Consider the following 20,722-nt stretch of genomic DNA (forward strand, 5'->3'; position numbering starts at 1 on the left):
TAAACTATAGTTTCTTTTTATATCAAAATGTACTCTTGAAAATGTGTTTGGCACAGTGCTAAATCATATAGTTAATACTAAATATTGCAGGATACAATAAAACCCTGGAGTTAACTTGTGTTTACACCCTTTTAGGGATAAAAATAAAAAGATACCAATTATTCAGAAGTCAGCCTATACAAACTGTATAAACAATATTTTATGTCTTGTTTTGAAAACCACTGATATAGTAAATTTTACATAAAAGACTGCAAAATAATATAAATGGATTTAAACAGATCTTTACAATAAGAAATTCAAATGGAAACAGACAAGTAACAAAGAGAAGTAAAAAAATTTATTGCAGTATTCGTTCCACCAGATTTGCTGGGGATCCCTTTTCTTGTATTATTTCAGGGTGACCTAATACATCAAAATCTACATTTACAAAAACTCCTCCTGCAGATAGGTCATAGATACTGCATGCTTTTTTTTCTTTTTTTTTTTTTCTTCAACAGAATAAATTATATATCCAGGAGATTCTGCCACTTTACAGCCTGGAAAAACAATGCTTCCCTGGAAACTGGGCTAAGCTAAAGAAAGCCATCCGCTGCTAGGTTAAACTCCAAGAACACTTTATTAAGAACATTAACAGACTAATTTCCAACATTCACTTGTTTATTTTTTTTAAACAGAAAGGTTTTTTTTTTTTCAAGATATAAACAATTTTTTTGTTAAACTATAATACAGTGGGAGTAAAAATGAACTGAGAAGTTTCTGCTGCACAACAGCGAAGGAAGCTCCCACAAAAATGTTTACCAAACATTTCCTTCTTTTTTCCCCGCGTCCCAGGTTCCATTCTTACTCTTCATTTAACTGATTTTTTTTTGCCAGAAAGTTGGTATTTCAAGTTTTTCTGTTATTTCAATTCCTGTAAATTTGGCTGCATGTACAAATTCATTAGCTGGAAGTTCCATCCTTGGCGGCATACAGCGATCGTAAAGTCTGCACAACTTTATTAGTCAGCTTATTAGCACTCGTTAGAGCAATTTTTTTGTAAATAATGTCTGACTCTTTAATAGTGTCTACCCAAGGCACCAGTTTGCGGCCATCACGGCGCTTAGCCTCAGTCCAGGAGCCACTGTAGGAGCCTGCCATCCACTGAACACTGAAGCCATTGCTGGTTTTCTGTACTACTCTTGCAATTTGTGGTCGGTCTTTGTACTTTGGACAGCAAATAGCGATGACATCCATGACATCAACACTTTCATTCATCTGTGCTGCCAACTCCGTAGAGTCTGAATTTCGTTTTGACCTTCTCAATGACTAAAACATTGGGGGGAAAAAAGACCAAGTGTTACACAAAAGAACTTTAGTGAAATTATTGCTTTTATTGCTTTTAATCCCTTGACGCCGGGAGTTGGGATTCCCCGGCACACATTCCATTGCCGGCAATGAGACGCACCGCGACCGCCAGCGCCAAGGGGTTAACATATCCTTGTAAAACCACATACTCTTAATTTGTACCCGTGTCTTTATCTCTTATTGATATATAAAATTATATATACACATGAATCATAAAGCTACATAAAAACTTGGCAACAATAAAAAGGATAACACACAGTACATTCCAAAGGAAAATTAATAACTTTTTATACGGGATAAATCTCATTTTCTAGTTTGGTTTTTTTTATTGTCTTTTCTGTTAAACTTTCTACAAAAGTTGTATAAACGGTTAAGTAGAGAATCTCTATCTACAAAATGCTTTCTTTCATGTGGATTACATTACTTGGTGTACATTTAATATAATAAACTGACATTTATAAGCACATAAAAATCATTTTACGTAATACGCTGCGAAATACGTTGACTCCTCCTCCGCCTCACCCCTGAAGTGCCTCCTCCTCTATCCTCCCCATCACTTTCATCGTCCTCTGTCTCAGCTGCATTGTTTTTAGGGCTGCCTCCTCCAAGCAGCGAGGTAATTGCTTTGTTGCGAGCATTTGTGCTAGCTGACACCTCTCCGTCTTCTTCCTCTTCATCAGGATCCAAATGTTCCATAAGGAGCTTGAACTATTAAAAAAAAAAAAAAAATCAGTTCACTTTGTAACTTTAAAAATGGACATTTATATCACACCACATTATGTTAGAAACAAAATGCAATATAAAGAAACAGGGTAAAACAAACAGTAGACAACTTCAACCGATTTTGTTGTGTTCTACAAACTTAACTTTCTGATTTTTTTTTTTTCTTGGAGATACATAAAAGCTTTCTTCCTGTGTTTTCCAAAAGGCAAGTTTTCTCAAACTTATTGTTATTGTTGGGAGGTGAGGGGCAGTTAATAAACTACATCCAGTCTCTGTTCCCAGATGGAAACAGTCAGGAATAAAGTGAACAATTAATATGGGACAGGTATACAACATGGATGCCAGAAATTAGAAAATACTCTATAAAGATGAACCTCCTTTACTTGAAATTATCATTGAGTTTAAACTTATTAGAAATCTTTGAAATACAGTTCTGCTAAACATCCTGAAAGGAAGATCACACATCATATCAGACAACCAGGAACTTAACATTTTGAAGTGTACTTTCAAGTTTATATTGCATTAAAGACTTCAGACTTTCTGCAAAGCAACTTTACTTACATCTAAGTACTGTTTTACTATACTCCTCTTCACTTCTTCCGTGATCTTGGAATTAGCCATATCACTCCGCAGAAAATCCAAGGTTTGTTTTGGATGGAAATGCACTCCTGTCTTCCTGTTTATAGCTTTATCATAAACTTTCGCAGATTCAGATGGAGAATATTTTTGAATTTTACTGTTTAAAGAAAACAAAAGAGAAGATCTTTCAAGGAAAGTCCAGAGTAATCTGAACAAAAAGCTTTTAAAATCTCCAATGTAAGTATTTATCTTTGAATTATTCCATATACAATAGATAGCCTGGTAAGAAATAAAATAATTTGGTTTTTTTAAGCCAAAGTTTCATTACATTCAACGTAATAAATTTGTTTTCTCTGTTACACAAGCAAATCTATTGCTTAAACAAGTAGTTACAATCAGCTTAAATAAATAGAAAAAACTCCCAAACAGCTTACTGCATTACAAGTGTCCTACTACCTAAATAGCCTTACCTATCAGAGAATCCACAGAGGTTCTTTAGATGCTGTTTCAGCATCAGAAGTAATAATATGCCTTGGGAGACATTAGCAAATTCAATTAAAGGAGCCGAATTTTCTGGTAAACATTTCATCACTGCATTTATATCATTTTCTTCATCAGAATCTGAATCAGAGTCCACTCGTTTCCGTAACCTCCGAGGCTTAGAAGCTTCCTCCTCACTTTCACTCCCGCTACCACTGTTACTGTCACTCTCAGTCTCCTCATCCGATGAAGGCTTTCTTTCCTTTTTTTTGTCTTTCACCATAGACTGCAAGACAGATAAGTTAACACACATTCCAAAATTAGAGTAAGTAACATCATGTATGTTCCTAAAATAATCTGTCCAAAAATCATTAGTGGCTTAAATTAGCAAGAATTACCTGAACAATGTTATTAATTTATAATTTGATAGTCTTAAAATTATTTATGGCAAAAAGATACTGAAAAATTTATCCAAAGCCCAGATTTTCTTGTGAGGTGCATACAAAAGGAAGTGAAGCAACAAGCACTCCCCTAGTATGTGATCACTAAAAGTTTATTATATTAATTATAATTATTAATTATATATATATATGAATATTCATATATTCATATTACGCTGAAGTTCATTAGCAGTGACAGCAAAACACAAGTAGAAGGCCAAACACAATAAATCAGGAAGAAAATTCTGGTTTTCTTTCACCTGAATATAATTTCAGTGTATCATGGAGATTTTCACATGTATTTTGGGTACAGACTAGTCCAAGCTGGTTTTAAATCCTCATCTCTTAAAACTCTGTGACACTAATTGCACTGCTGACCAAAGTGATCAAATTAATAATGTATTAATAATGATTAATAATAATCAGCTGCCCTATCCCTGGCAATGTTCAAGGCCAGGCTGGGTGGGGCTCTGAACAACCTGGTCTAATGGAAGGTGTCCCTGCCCATAACAGGCAGCTGGAATGCGGTGATCTTTAAGGTCCTTCCAACCCAAGACATTTTATGATTCTATGATTAGTTCTACTACTTGTACATCTTCAAAATTTCACACATGCATTATTACTGCACATAGTATGATTTTTCATGACACAGACCTAATCAAGATCTCAACCTTTTGGTGCTGGGTGCTACACACTGGTTCTCAACCTGAAGAATGCATCGTCTCTTTCTAGCACATTAAAAATCAACTTTGGTAGGGTGAGAGTTTAAAGCACAGTACTTTTCAGGCAGTGAACTTTCAGGCATCAACTCTGACTTGTATTTATTAGTCAAACTGGACATTCTAGAAACTGGTTTGGTTCCTGACAATTTGCATCTTCTACGGTAAAAGTCATTTAGGAAAGGAAGACACTGAAGTCTTTAAGAAGCAGAGGACTCTCCCTTACACGCTTGTGTGTTGCCATAACAACAGGCACTCTATCATGATTAAGGTTCTTATGTGCTCCCTTAAGAAATACTGCCCGCTCTTCTCTTGCAATAAACAGTGCATTTTAAATCTCTCAGGCAACACGAACGCAACTGCCATCAGCTACTTGACAATGAAATAAACTGCAAACTGGATTTTATTGTTAAAATTTTACAAACAACCATGACAAACTAGTATTCCATGATGATTCTGGGCTCATGTACTTTCAGATGCATACACTCAAGTGTTATTCAGCCATACTGGGAAATTATATAGACTTGATCTCAAAACTCGTAATTCTTTTTTAATAATATAAGCATCAATGTAAGTAAAGTTTTCTAGTGTCTACCAGATACAGGTCAGAACAGACTTGTTTTATTACTATTGGTTACATGCAAAGTAATGCAACTGGTTCACACCATAATAATGGTACTGCATCCATTGAAAAATTGACCACATTATAGAGAAACTTATTTCCACCATAATAAATATACTAAAATATAAATGCACATACCTCTTTAAATGACTGTAGTAGGTTGCTACCAGAAACTGATAGCGTAATGTCTATATGATGCATTATAAACAGTGGCTCTTCCTGTGTTTGGTAAGGAAAACAGGCTAGATTGTCCGCTATGTACAAAAGCATATTCACCTCCGTTTTCTGAAAGTTAAAGAAAAGATTACATATAAATACACGTACAAATATCTTGGATTCATACACCTCTCCTGTGTTCCTAATGGTATAGAGCAAAAAACATGATCACAATTTTTTTCTATATAGCCCCCAAACCCACTCTAAACAACATATATACATGCAAAATTTAGTCATACCTGAAGATACACTAATTCTGATCAGTCCAAAGTGAGTATAAAAAGGTACAGAATGATGTAACATGCATTCTATTACACAGAATACCTTATATACCTTATATTTATACCTCACATTACAAAGCAAAAAATGTACATTGGGGACAAAGCTATCAATAATTATGTCATAAAAATACATCATAAAAGGAGAATTTAAGCTTGTAACACTGCATTTTAACTTCTTTTTAAGTGAAGGAAATGTGGTGCTTACTGCAGTATCATCAAAGAGGTTGAGTAAGGAAATTAGAAAGGCTCGTCTGTGTTGACGGTTCCCTCGAATCATGGAGTAGAGGTGTGAACACAGTGCACTGGACGATTCATCATGTCTAAAACCTCTTACAGGATCTTTTGGGCAGGTATTAATTGCCTGTTGTACTTGGTAAGACATCTTCATACCAGCCACTGCTTTCATCTGAAATGGAAATGTATTTATTTTTATTCAAAGCATTGCATCCAAGAAGTACAACTGATTCCTTTTAAAGGGATGCTCATTCAAGACTTAAATTTAAAACATGCACTGAGGCAATACTACCTTTCAAGGTGGCAAACAGATTTGAGCTGTCAAACAGAACTTGTGGCAGAGGTCAGAATGTCTTGTGAACTGCTTTGACTGTAAATTCTGCTAGGAATACACAGCTAATCTGTTAACCCACTACAGCCAGGTATTTAAATGACTTTCAAGAACACTGAAATGTTTTCATACATGAATAGAATATTTTACCAAATGTATATGCTTGGTATCACCTGTAGTGAAACCAATAACTGAATCCATATGAGCACAACAGGACTAACAAACAGAAAATTAGGTGGTTTGGGTTTTTTTTTTTATATATGCAAACATTTCCAGTTGATTTTACTCACTTCAGTGATCCTGCTCTTGTTTCAGAACACACTGAATCTCTAGTTAGGCTGCATATCAAACTGTCCTCATACTACATCTGTTGCTGTTCAGCAAAGTTGTCTATGTGTCTATACGCTGCCTTAAATCCCAGCTGCCTAACACAGCAAATTCCAACTGCTAGTCTTCACCTAATGGACGAGGTATTTGTTTGGATGCCACCAACAGTGCAATGCTCCAAATGCAGTGGAATACAAGGAAGGATATGTGAGAAGTCCTATAACATAGTACACACACTGAACCTAGACTGCGATCTTCCAAAATAAGGAGAATGGTGCAGCCTAATTTCAGAACTTAAGCAGAACTGGTGCCATGCCACAACTCCACATCCTTACGTAGCCCTCAGTTTTTCCTTTCAGCAAGGTTCATCAGATGTTTCCTATGCTCCTTCTGCTTAGATTATATTTTATAAAGCCTTGGTGACTTGCACACTCTAATATATATACTCTAAGGACTTCTTTTGACTGTTACATGGTATTTTCTTTTCTAGTCTACTGATACAGGAAAATCATTGCTAAACATTATGAAACACTTGTCACTTGGCAAAGGCTAAAACTGTTGAGTGTCCCTACTAACATGACAGGCTAATAGGAATGTTCACTCTTCACATGACCCTTTTCACCATATATAAATGTTGAGTTAGCTTGCTAGTCCTTTTCACCTTATAAAATAAAGGCTCTTAAGTACTATTTAGTGTGGAAAACATTACTGTGAATCATAAAGGAAATTTTGATCTAGAAGAGACACTTCAAAATATATTATCCTTTCTGTTTCTCAGAAAAGAAATCTCCAAACAGGGAGAAGAGTCATCTTTTACAACTGCTTACAGTTACTGTTTATTCTTTTACTTTATACCCTTTTTCTGAAGCTGAAGCATATTCAACTGTTAAACCACTAGAGAACATAAGAGTATTTTGTATAATGTTAAATTAGAATTACTTACGTGAATGAACCCAGCATATTTTTTGTCTATTTCCACCAACTGTTGGTCAGCTTTATTTCGCATAGAGGGCTCTGGATCTGTGCCCATAGCAATTAAGTACGGCACGCACTTGAAAAACAAATGAAATTATTATTTAGAGGCATTGTACCTCCTCTTTCTCAGTTTTTTTTCTTTGTTTCTACTGAGGAAATTAGAATACGAAGGTCTATGCAACTTACTACCCTTTTTTAAGTAAATAGAACAAAATACTATGAGACACCAGCATTCTCACAAAGTTGTGTGAGATGTCAGGTAGTATTTCCCTTTTTCTCAATCTCTAAAGTCAACTTAAAATACAGAAAATTGCATTTAAAAACCCCCGAACAACCACTTATGACTGAACATGTGCAATGGTTGCAGTATCAAAAATTAATTACAAAACATTGTGTAAGCAAAGAATGATGGAGATGATGATTGAAGTTCTGACACTGACTGTGGAATTCCATATTGTTTGGAGGATATAGGGTGAGGTGGAAGCAAGCTGACACAGGATAAAGAATTAAACAAAGAAAACATTTTGGCATATACCTCAAAGTTGTAACAGAAATATGCTCCAAAGTACATATCTACATGCTCTTTAGGCACTGCTTGGGCTTCTACATTTTAATCCAAAAATAGATAATAAAGCATTTGGAATCTCATGGGCTAACAACATAAGTCAGATTTCAAAATATATCTTCTGTAAAGGCCTCTTGCTACAGTAAGAAATCACTGTAACATAAGAGAAGACCTGGAAATTTATATAGTAAGTGTGAAAGCCTCTAAAAACATGAATAAAAGAAAGTCCCACCACAAAAGCCTATCATACCTGAACAGGATGGATGAGACCTTGGTTTAATGTCAGTGCAATGACATTTAGAGCAAAGTGGCGTACACTGGACTGGTTATGAAAGAAAGCCTCAAGGACCTGTTTGAGATATAGCTGCATGATGGAACTACTCATCCCTGAGGAAATATCACCCATTTCTTTCAGGTCTTCCTGTTTTGCTACTTTTTTCCCTGTAAAAAGGACAAAAGCAATAGCACACTCACCATAATATAATCACTTTTTTTGCCATGACTTGATATATGCTGATCTTTAAGTTTCACAATAAATACACATTTCAGCTGTCTTAAAATAGGTTTATGATCTCATGAAACACAGAACAGCTAATGTATAAATATATATAAAAAACTAGAGAGACAAAATTTTAATTCAAGTCTTAATTCCTTAATAAAGGATTTCTAAAAATGTAGTATTTATTTTTTTATCTGCAAATTAAACTTAGAGGGTTTTTTGATAAAAATTATTATTACCAGCATTACAGCAATTATGAATTCTGGATTGCTTCCAGTATTTATACATCTTGGAAGTAAATAATACATCTATGCATATACCTCTTTTTAAATCATTCTAAGATACTTCGGGTACAACACTACTGATCTGGTTACAATTTTAAGTGACTCGGTGCAGATATATAGTGACTGTATGCAACAAAGTCAGGTTTTGCAAGGATCATGAGCACAGAAGAACTCAGCACTTACAGTCTCTATCTGCCTGCTGCATACGTGTATCCTCCTCCTGCAAGTAGGTCTGGAGGTTTTTTAACACCTGGATTTTTAAGTTTACAGAACAGTTCTTATCTGAAAGAATGCTGTTGTACAGAGTCTTCACTTCCTGTTCGAACATTAAACTTGGGTGCTGTATAAATGCAAATCCTAAGGGTGGAGAAAAGAGGAAATGGTTCTCATTATTATAATCTAGAAATTGTATTTCTGCTTTTTAAGTCCTTCAGAAGAAAGGTATGACATTTATCTCCTCCCAGCAGCATGGCTTTTTCTAGTCCAAACAGTATCGTGTTTCTGTACGGACACCATCCATTGCTTACAAGGAGTTCTGATAGCCATATCAGTTCTATTAACCACAACTCTGTTTGATGGATAAAATGCAGTGTTGACCCAGGGCAGCTGCACAGAAAGTTATACAGGTCTGGAACCAGGTCCAGTGTAGTGGCCTGCATCTCAGTGACTAGGAGCTATCATAAGAACAAGAAAGGAACATTACCAAAAATTATCTGTTATTTTTCTAATACAGACAATCTAATACATTTAGAGACAAACATTTTGTTGCAACTGTAAAATGTGACTCACATGGATGCAGAGAAAATGTGGAAAAATTGATAAATATCATGAGTATTTAACACTGTAATAGAAAAAATAATCTCCAGGGAACACAGTAAAATTTATACCTCTTGCTGTCGTTATTCATATACCTATTGTAGTCTTCTCTTGAGGACTGTCTGTGTTGGATGACTATGTGTGTTGGATGACACACACTACAGAACTGTTTTTAGCTGTAGTCAAGGAACTGGCTGTCCTTAAGTCTGTATTTAATAAAAACTTTTCTAAATTACTGGTAGTGTATACCATTTTAGATAATGTATGTAGATTTAGAAGTGCTGCTGACTACAGAGTATCTTAGAAAAACAGTAATGGGAACATAACATCCTAATTTAATTTACATTTAACTATTTCATTTTTTTAAGACTGTTTAGGAAAAGAAGACATTAGATGCATTTTCTATGACCACAAAAAATTCAGATTTTAAATGAGCACACAGAAAATATAGGAACATAAAAGAAAAATGGGGGAAAAAATGAAAGCAAATAAAATTGCGAAAGCAATGTATAAAAATAGCTGTAACAGAGGGAAGGTTGAGTCAAGTTTTTAAAATAGGCTCCATACACACGAAAAGACAGTGTAGGTAAAGGCTAAGTCCAAGGCAAGCCCTCAGTGTGTTTCAGATCTCATTTCAGTCCCAAAACAAGAAGGAGAGAAGCAGGTGAGATGAAGGGAAAAAGAGAAGAAAAAGGAATTATGGTGTCTTTGGACTATGTGGTATGATTGTGCAGTCTATAAAAGTGCATATTGATGTTTGTAACTTGACCACCTCTGTGCAGAATCCAACCCATTTCTTATGGTTAATTTTGAAAATGAAAGGCACATGGACATATGTGTAACGACTCATAAAGCTTTTTTCTTCATTCACTTTAAGAAGTCTAAACCACCAGTATTTTCAGAGAAATTTTTACTTTTCCAGCCCCAGTTAACTGGGGAAGAACTCTTACTTGGCATAAGAGGCTGTCATAGCAGATGAAAGGCACCTGCTATATGTTTTTTAAAGACTGAATTAACATCTGACAGATGCTGTCACACCATTTCTCTTCACACCTTTGTTTTCACTCTGTTAAGAATCTTTAGAGTAAGCACTGAACTTGGTTGAGTAAAATGTTAACTGTTAGATACTTAAAAGTTTAGCTAAATTTATTAACAAAATCTTATATCCTCAACTTGCTTTGCAAGTACACATCTGGAAAAGAAGCATAACCACAATTATTAACCTTAGGATTAAGCTTAATCCCTCAACAGCAGTGGCACATCCCAAGGCAAAGGCTAAAACTGTTGAGTGTCCCTACTAACGTGACAGGCTAATAGGAATGTTCACTCTTCACATGACCCTTTTCACGATATATAAATGTTGAGTTAGCTTGCTAGTCCTTTTCACCATACTGCTGCTCAAAAACATTGAATGAGTTCGGCAACTTTGCTCAGTGACCAGCCTAAGGTGGGCATTTGCACTGCTAACACATCGCCATACACACATACACAACAGCTATCTTCAGAATCAGTACTTGGATGAAATCAATGTATCACTGAAAACAGTGAGGTTTAATTAAAATAAAGACTGACACGCTTACAGGCAGAAAAAAAAGTCTGAAGAATGGCTACTGACAAAACGGATCACAGTTCAGTCTATAATTCAGAAACATTTTTGGCAAATGTGACATACTGTATATCCATGAGCAGAGTGATCATGTCTATGGTTAGGAATACAGACCCTACCCCACATGCAATATTCTGTAGAGTGCAATTAAACTGGACTGGACTATAGTTAAGTGTTGTATACATTGACATAATGCCTAGAAAAACTCCAAGCAGTCCAGAGAACCATAGCATTGCTCCTGCAACAGAGGCAACTCCAGTGCCATTAATCCTGCTCAGCTGCCTGAAATGGTTTCTCATAGAATATGAAATGAAGATTCAGTCTTGATCCTTATCCTCAGAACCCTCACTAGCCTGAATTAGAGTAGGATATCTGAAAAGCCACCTAAATAGCAACACAAAGAGGCAAATTCTTGTCTGTAGTTAAATCATACAACAGAGGCTCTCATGCCTCGGAGACAATTTATTTTAGACCAAACAATAACCATGAACTGAACTCTTCTAGAAACCAAGACCAATCTGCCCAAACAAGATTTTCTCCAATTTATGATTTTTGTCCCTAAATCAGTGGAAGTTCATTTTCTACTGCAAATCACTGAAATGACATATTAATCCCACAAAGGCCATCCAGCTACTATGAACTGCAGAGTTCCCTTGACTCCTGCAGAATGTCTGCTCCTACCCCTAAAATGTTCAAAGTTTTTCCATCTTTTTACCTTGTAGACTGGAAAACAAGGTTTGGAGTTAAAACATACTTGCATGTGGAGAAAAAAAATAACATCTTCATTACCTTGGAAATTTGCTGCTCTCTACAACTTGGTCACACATCAAAAGGCATTCGCTGTCAAAAGCACCCAGTCTGCTGCAGAATTATGCAATTAGCAACCCTTTGACAGCTTTTCTATGGCCAGTTCTCAAACAAAATACAGACTAAGTTTTGATTTTAAGCGAACTCTCTTGTGACTGCACAAATACATGAATTCCTACTGATACACATGGATTTTTACCAGAGCAGAATAAAAAAAACTATTAATTTCTTACCAAGACCAATAATGGCTTTTGTCTGTACTTCTTCATCTGAATGCTTTGTAAAATACATCAGCAGTTCAAGTACTTTATCCTTAATGTTAACCTGAGCAAATTAAAACAAAAATAATAGCCATTTGAAGACGAAACAGATGTTTTTAATCTTTTATAAAAAGCATATCTATCAAAAAGAAAAGGAGAAACACAACTTCACTGCATAGTCCTTGCAAAATCATGTATTAAAAACCAGAAAGCTATACCATATGCATTATGGAAAAATATATAGCTTTGGGGGACTAGGAATAATGTGCTTTCAAATTAAAGCAGAGCATTCATTATAAGACATGGAGAATAAATGTTATTTTACCTTACTGTTGCCCTTAAAATCTTCCTGATCAAAATCAAAATGCCGACACAGTGCTCCAACAGTGAAAAGTGACCTAAGGAGTGCTGGTTTATTGGCAGTAAGTATTGTACTGTTGGGGTCTTCTTGATGTTGATTTTTTAATTTAGAAAGTGCACCTGCAGTAAAATAAAAGTTTTTATCACAGTGTTTAATTGTGGTATATCCCTAAGATAAGAGTTGTAGTCAATACTGACAAGTGACAATTACTTTTTATGATTTTACTTACCATAGTATCTATTAAAACAGGCCCACACAAATTTATAGTTCTGAGTGACCTTGTTCACAACAGCCCCAAGACAGCTCACACAGTGCTGAACAACCTAGGAGCAAGAAAGAACAAATGTATTATCTATTTAGAAGTTTAAATTGAGCTTTTTGTGAAGTTATGCAGGAAAAACCTATGCTGAACTAAAATTAACAATCTAATATCATGTGATGTCCATCCCTAGACTGCTCTGAAAACCTGCTCAAACTCATTAAAATACAGCAAAACCAGTGCAAACTCCCGTAAACCAAGTACACTGATTTTTCATGACTCAGAAGTTATCTTCATAATAAAGACAAGACTGTCTTTAAACCAAAGTCATGTGAAATGTAATCAGTAGAATAGTAGCAATAAAAAACTTACTGTCATGCCATATTTGATGATGAGTTTCATGAGGTCTTCCTCAATAGTGGCAAGAAAGGTCTCACTTGGGTGCTCCATTAGCGGCACTACAAGCTCTAAGATTTTTGCAACATTGCAGATCACCATGAAATCATTCTGGGTCTGAAAAAACAGCATTTATGGTGTTTAACATTTCTGGCCATGGATATGCTAAGTACTATTAATATGCACTGGTAGTTGAAAACTCCAACTTATTTAAGATATTTGGTAAACATCTAAAAGAATATTTATATATTTTACACCTGCTATTAAATGACGTATTACTATGAAATTCAGTTCTATTTACTACAGGTATTCTGGGGAAAAAAGTCTGGATGAGCAGGATACACCTCTTATCAAGGCTGCATCAGACCTGAAAACCTTTGGGTCTGGTAACTTTCTGCAGTCCTACAAGAAATCTAGGAACTCTTCCTGAGATATGCACACTAGAAACACAACACCTGAAAGCAGGTATCAGCAACAACATGAAGTTGTGCTATGACTTAATGCACCTTAAACAAAAGGTAATAATTTGCACAAGTGTAGAAATTACAATTAAAATTACTACTGGTTTGCATTATTGTGACTTAACACTTAACATATACACTTAACATGTATATGTTAAGTGTGGAACCTATGGAAAATATTTATCTATTAAAGAGACATCCTGCTAGAAATGGACTTTTGACAAATCCAGCTCGCTAATCAGGATAAATCCCTAATGCTAGTATCAAGCCATTTGACATGTTCAAGCTGTCAGTGGTAATTCTATGATTCATCTCAACCATGTGTAAATACAAACCATACGCAACCCACTAAAGGAGCTGCAGCAAGTAAATATTTAGATAACTCTAAATACTGTTTGTTCAGAAGCAGCTCTAAGAGTCTGTTGTAAATGTGCCTAGAGAATGTGGAAAATGGCTGGAAAATGCCAGGCTGTACCTACAACCTACGTTGGTGAAAATTACCCCTTAAGCCTGCCCTGGGCAGCTTACCTATTGAAAGGGACTGCTGCCACCCACCCATGCTCATCCTCCTTGAGCCATGGGTGCATGATCCTGCCCTGCTCCTTCTAACAGATCAGGGTGCCAGATCAAAATGGCAGAAACCACTGCAAGGATTCAGAGACCTGAGCTGGGGAGGTTTTCAGTGTTAGCACTCTCTACAATGTCTTACAGAGGAATACAAGAGCACTAGAGCTAGAGAAGTGAGAGATGAAGTCTAGAAGAGAATGGAGTAAGACATTTTTCTTCTCATATATTTGCTATATATTAGATCACTCTATCTTATGGAACCTTACCCTTAGTCTTATGACTCATATGTTAAATATTAACTACTTTTAAGACCGTGACTGTAAACTAAATTTTAAGAAATTACTTCCTAACAGGAGAAAACCTGGGAAAGAGTTTCAGTTTCATTTGGCTGTAAAATATGGAGGTAGAAGGTGAGGAAGAACATCTTAGAAGCTACAGGGATCTTCAAAAGGATCTAGTAAGTTCCAAAGCTATGATGCCCATGAAAAAAACCCTACAATGTTAAGTTTTCTTTTCCTACCTTAAACTTCATCAAGTATTCAATATCGATGTTCATTTTCATGCTCAATTATCTAGAGAAAAAAAAGACTGATTTTCTCTACTTACACTACATTTAGTGGTCAGGTATGGCTGCATGGTCATGGCATGTTTGACCATTAGCTGGGGCCTTATTTTGCTGAATAAGAACAAAGTGGTTATGCAAGCAACCAAGCGACCAGAATTCACACCTTTATTGTCAGAATCTGCAAAAGATTAGAAAATATGAAAAAGATATTAAGACCAAATACTGTTTAAGCAGTGAAAAACATATGACCTACTGTTTAAGTACCTCTTTCATTGCATCTCTTTCAAGACCAAAACAGAATATTCTTATTAGAAATGGGAACATAATGTGTTAACATTTTTAAGAGACCACAAAAGACTTTCAAAAAGAAGTGAAGATGCATCAAAGACATCACTAGTTTTTAAACTCCCTACTGTAAATGTTAGACTAGCCCAGCTAATGATTCCTCTTACAAGGTAGAACATACTAATGCAAACAAAATTTGCCACGTTTGTTTTGGTTTTAGTGATCTGAAATTTAGAACAAGTTATTTTAAAAGTAGTTCTCCTATTGTACTTTGCTAGTGAAGATTAGGGAAGTTTTATTATTACACAGTGCTCAAAATTTCATAACTTAAGAGCAATGATTTATTACAATCAGCTTTATAACAGGAATTCTGAAACAGTAACTTCTTACAATGAAGTGATTTGAACAACTGTTACAGTATCATAAAAAATTCAAAGGATTTTAGCTGAGTTTTAAATAATATTACCTGATAAAGATTCTTCATATTTAAGAATGTGCTCAACCAAATTGTCAACAAGTTGAGTACAGGCTTTCTTCACAGGTTTATATGAGGCATCCTCTTCTGACTTCAACAGCTGTAGCAGATGAAACAGGAAATGGTTTAGTGTAAAGCTGCATTCATTTGCATAGGATACATGCTGGTTTTATAACAATAACTACAGATACACAAGAATTTTAGACTACAAAAGTATTTAATTCTCCATAAAACTTACATGGTGAAAAAAAATTATGGGAAGTAAAAATACAACATAAGTAAAGAAAAAGTAACTGCAATAAAAATCTGTAGAAGTTCTCCTGATTTTTCCATTGGGATGAAAGCTGCTTTATGCTTAATGAAATAATGCAGAAACTAACAGGAGTTAGAAGATTTTTTAAATGCTTAGAGAAATAAAGAGCAAATTCAAAACAAATGTTTTTGGCCCTATGCTAAAATACCAAATGAGGATCTAACATACCTGTGTATAAACATTTTATTCAAACTTTTTACATATGACTTTGGATACTAAAATTGTGTCCATGAAGATTCTTCTAGTATCTAAGAAGGATCGAGTCTGTATTATAGCCTTTTTTTCAGTGAAGAGGCTCTTAATGAAGAGGCTCTGATTTACTCATATCAAAGGATTTTTTGCTTGAAAATTAACCAGTGCATGCAAGATGTGCAGAATGACAACACAACTTAAGAGCTATAAACAAAGCAAACTTCTTAGAAATATTGGTATAAGTAGAATATAATGAAGAAGTAACTTATACTCTGAGGATTCACTGCTTCCATAAATTGTGTAGAAAAGACAATGAATGTGAAAACACACTTATCTACTGTTTAAAAAAAATCTACATTACTAGATACCTTATTTCAGAATTAAGTATCTTAGCTGTGGACTTTGTGTTATGTCAGTCATTACTGAAGAACCAATGAAATTAAAAACAAACACATGAAACTCATCCCAAAACCAAGAAGTGAAGTATTTTTAAGAGATCATTTGCAAAGACAGAAACTAACGTCAAAGAAAACTGCACCGAGAAAGATAGAAAAAAAGGTCAAATGTTTAAAGGGCAGGAATTGAATTTGTCTATTGTAGGACTGCTCTTGGAGTCCCCCCCCTTCCATGTGTTTTAGAAGCAAAAGGAATACTAAAATTCTAACAATGATTGTACTATACATTCAAAAATTTTTACTTACATTTTGAAGAAGCTGTTCAAACCAATCATACCCTGTATCTCTACAAGCTGCAACCTATAAGTATTTTTGAGAATAAACTGGTTAATAAAAAAGGCATATGAGGAAAAATTACTTCAATACAAATGTCATCTCAAAAGAACAGTAAACGTGCATACATTTTCATATGCATTAGGAACAACGGGGACCAGAAACTGTCTTCTACATTTGAAAAATAATTCCCACCATTTAAGTGACTCTATAATTTGTATTTCGTACAAATACAAATTTCAAACACAAGCCTACATGCTTTACTGGAGACTTGTCTCTAAGTGCAAGACAAACTTCTGTTTTGTAGAAAATTTTGCACGAATTTAAGTACAAATTTGACACTTTGAAAATGGACATGCATGTATATCATAGAATCACAGGATCTCTCAAGTTGGAAGGGATCCACAAAGATCATCAAGTCCAACTCCTGGTCCTGCAGAAGACACTCCAAGAGTCACACTACGTGCCTGAGCGCATTGCCTAAACTCTTCTTAAACTCTGCCAGGCTTGATGCTGTGACCACTTCCCTGAGGAGCCTGTTCCAGTGCCCAACTACCCCCTCTGGATGAAGAACCTTTTCCTGATATCCAACGTAAACCTTCCCTGACACATCTTCAGGCCATTCCCTTGTGTCCAGACACTGGGCACCAGAGAGGAGTATACACACACACATATTTATTTATTTATGTGTATATATACACATATTTTTATATAACCAAACCAAGCCTTCACTGGTATTGTATGCCAGGAACAGCACACAGGTGCTTCAAATTAGAACTGGCAGGAGAACTGAGAATTAAACTGAAGTCAAATTGACTGACTTGTCAGACAGCAAAAATGCAAACTAGACTGTAATTTTTCAAAATACTGTAAAGCAGAATGAAGTTAAAACTGTAAGTAATGAAGTGAGTTTTTTATTGAGATTTACATCTTCGTATAATTGATATTAAAACACCTTTTCAGCACAGTGGTTTTATACAACACATTTTCACTACAAATTAAAGCATTTTTATCTGGAACAGATTTTGTTATTTTGGAGAGATGCTATTTAATTTGCTGCTCCTAAAAATGAAGATACAATTATGCAGACACCAATTTACTCTGAGCAAAAACATGACCCTATATTTATTAAAAAAGCTTATTAACCTTGCCAAATAAAGGTTATCAATTGTTTGAGGAAAATTTTCTTTTAAGAGACAAGTTCTTAGGTAGGCTTAACTATATGCTGCTACTAGCAATTCTTGCAGAATGTTACATACAATAGAAATTGGTTGTATTTTAACTGAACAAGTACTTGATAGAACCTGAATATACTGTGATCACAGTTATTCTTGCCAGCAGATTAGCGAGCGTTGAAAATTTCCTACAGCCTGCTCAATCACATGAATATTTTTGGCATACATTTCATGCCAGGAAATACAAAAGGGAAATCATCTGACAAATTATCATGTTCAAAAAAATACAGATAATACTTCAAAGATACTAAAAACAAAATTGAAGTTTGCACACAAATAAAATTTGTTTAACATACCACATCAGTGATGTTTAGTATTTTCCTTGTCATTGCTTCTTTGTCATGGTGTGGAGTTGGAGTAAACCAGAGCTTCTGGAATGTCTCATTTACTAATTTCTGAAGGAAAATAAAATATTAGCAGAAATAAATAAACTTATATTGTCACATAAGTATTATTTCGAATACATCCACATACAATAGATTTGCTGATGATCTGTGCCATTTCATAAGGAATTATGCAAATTAAGTGAGACTGTAGTAGGAAATGTTGTCTGAGACAGACCCAGATCTACTATTACAGGACTTATAATGATCTCAAGTCAAACTTCAGCAAAATGAAACAATGGGAACTGATGCTACAGGAAATAAAGTTACCACCTTCTTGCACTAATTGGTGTTCCTCAGGAAAACACAGCTGAGAACGTGACAGCTGAAAAAACAATTCCTAAAGCAGAACTTCAGCAGCAGTGGTAGGTTCCTTTAGTTTACAAAACAGCTGGGACAAGGTGGGAAAGAGAGAGAAACCAAGTCTCTATACTCAAATATAGGAATTATATTCCCTTCCAATGTTTTTGAATGGAGGACAATACAGAGTAGAATGCAAGTGAACAAAAATTATTCCAAATTACTTCTCATTAATGGAATTGTTAAAATCACATTGAAGTTAATGCCCCATTTTTTCTCATATTGTTAGAAAAGTAGAAGGAAGGAGGAGAGAGAACAAGGTCATCCTCCATTTCCAGCAGCACCTTGGCTTTAGCTGTTCATCTACTTGTTGATTAAGAGTCTTCTCAGAAAGCCACTTTACATTAATGTACCTCAAGAGGTAAAAATATCTGCTGCAGCTTTAAAGTTTTCAAATTTTACTGAGAGTGTGATACAAAATTATTACAGGTGTATCCCTAATGACTCAAAAATTATAAAATTATTTTGTCAAATTAAACAAAATAATCCTCAGGTTTATGATTTAACACATCATCTTAAGTTTGTGCCCTTCTGCAAACACACACCACACAAAGCGTAGAGTATGAGCACATAAGCAACATTTTAGAGCTAATAATTGCTTCATAGAATTAATACAAAATTAGCACAGATAAATAGTTTATAACTTTAATAATTATATATGGCATATATTAATATCAAGTAGTTAATTTTTACTTAAAATTTATTAATTTGCAGAAATAAGTTTTATGCCAATTTTGCTTGTTAGAAAAGCACCAGAGAAAATATTTGCAAGAAGAAAAAAATCTCTGGACAATATTTAAAATATTTCAATTCTCAGAAAGAAATTACAGAAAACAGAGGATAGAAAAGAAAGAGAAATAAGTCAGAGAGCATTACAGAAAGCTAAAATATTGGCTCTTAAAAATTCATAACTCATAATTATTACAAAGGAGCAATGCAATACTTCTTTTGTTTTGTCAAAATAGGGAAACACTAAAGTAACAATAACTAAAATTCTGAGGGATATGTTTCATTCTACCTTAATGCCTTCTTCATCATTGACTCTCCGAATCATTTTCACACACATTTCTGTAATTTTGGGAAATGTTGGTTGTTCAATGCAGATATCCCTAAGTATTTTTATGACTCTTTTTCTGACACTGATACCAGTATCCTGTAAAGAGAAAGAATTACACTCTTGAAAACAATTCAGAAACATTAATTTGTTCTATACGGATTAGTATTTGAAGATCACCCAATCTGACTTGCAAAACTTATTTAGAAAAGGCAACTAAAATCTTCTGGAATGCATTTAAAAAAAGCTCAGCATAACTTGTTCTAAAAGTTCTGGCTGAGTTCCCAGAATGCTGGAACACTTTCTCCATCTATACCCTCCTATTTAAGAGCTCATGATGTTGTAAATGTATAATCCACTTCTTAACTCAAGAGCTTACAAGCCAGATGCAGTGATGATTTAGCTACTTTATTGGAACACATGAGATTCCCTATAGATTTGGATAGTAATACTTTTAAGCCTTTGGATAAAGCTTATGGATAAGATACATGCAAGCAGTCCTTTTCATTTTACTAGGCTTCATCTAAAGAGGTAGATGAGGAGCTCCACTTCGTATCACCTTATTAAAAATCTGTTGAATCTGAATGTCAGGTTTAACTGCTTTATGCAGTATTGTATGCACGTGACCTACTTACCTCCAAAAGCCTTCACAAACTTGTTTCATCCTGTAACTATAGCACATGTGTAGTACTTGACTAAAATCCTGACATGGATGCTATGAGCTAATGTTATTCTACAGTTAAATTAACATTGAACAACTAGACAAAACCTCCACTTTTTTTGTAAAAAAACTCTAATAAGCCTTTCAAAAAAGCTAGCATATAAAAATAGCATAGAAAAGCTGCCCTCAATGATCCATATTTCAGACTTCAAATACGTAGCAAAATTCCTTATTTCATCTTGTCCAGGTTAAAGCTAGGGTAGAGTTAATTTCTTCTCAGTGGCTGTTACAGTGCTGTGTTATGGATTCAGAATGAGAA

The 20,722-nt window shown here is 34.9% G+C and overlaps 1 protein-coding gene across 6 annotated transcripts in view; it reads right to left on the bottom strand.

The window, feature by feature from the left end:
• The window catches only part of NIPBL (NIPBL cohesin loading factor), a 135,015-nt gene continuing 114,293 nt past the window's right edge, over nt 1–20,722 (bottom strand). For 5 of the 6 annotated variants that reach the window (XM_010395173.4, XM_019283352.2, XM_010395170.4 and 2 more), the window contains 18 exons: nt 19,707–19,841; nt 18,242–18,340; nt 16,684–16,737; nt 15,469–15,577; nt 14,759–14,895; nt 13,101–13,241; nt 12,699–12,792; nt 12,434–12,588; nt 12,082–12,172; nt 8,803–8,976; nt 8,087–8,277; nt 7,240–7,347; nt 5,610–5,810; nt 5,046–5,192; nt 3,117–3,412; nt 2,629–2,803; nt 1,867–2,052; nt 1–1,305 (listed from right to left, as the gene is read on the bottom strand). In XM_010395173.4, coding sequence (XP_010393475.2) covers nt 940–1,305; nt 1,867–2,052; nt 2,629–2,803; nt 3,117–3,412; nt 5,046–5,192; nt 5,610–5,810; nt 7,240–7,347; nt 8,087–8,277; nt 8,803–8,976; nt 12,082–12,172; nt 12,434–12,588; nt 12,699–12,792; nt 13,101–13,241; nt 14,759–14,895; nt 15,469–15,577; nt 16,684–16,737; nt 18,242–18,340; nt 19,707–19,841 — 2,859 coding nt within the window. In that variant the 3' untranslated portion in view covers nt 1–939. Of the gene's footprint in view, nt 1,306–1,825; nt 2,053–2,628; nt 2,804–3,116; nt 3,413–5,045; nt 5,193–5,609; nt 5,811–7,239; nt 7,348–8,086; nt 8,278–8,802; nt 8,977–12,081; nt 12,173–12,433; nt 12,589–12,698; nt 12,793–13,100; nt 13,242–14,758; nt 14,896–15,468; nt 15,578–16,683; nt 16,738–18,241; nt 18,341–19,706; nt 19,842–20,722 lie in introns of all 6 variants that reach the window. The other variant, XM_010395172.4, reaches the window with a different exon arrangement.

Source organism: Corvus cornix, chromosome Z, assembly GCF_000738735.6.
Source record: "Corvus cornix cornix isolate S_Up_H32 chromosome Z, ASM73873v5, whole genome shotgun sequence".
Classification (NCBI taxonomy): Eukaryota; Metazoa; Chordata; class Aves; order Passeriformes; family Corvidae; genus Corvus; species Corvus cornix.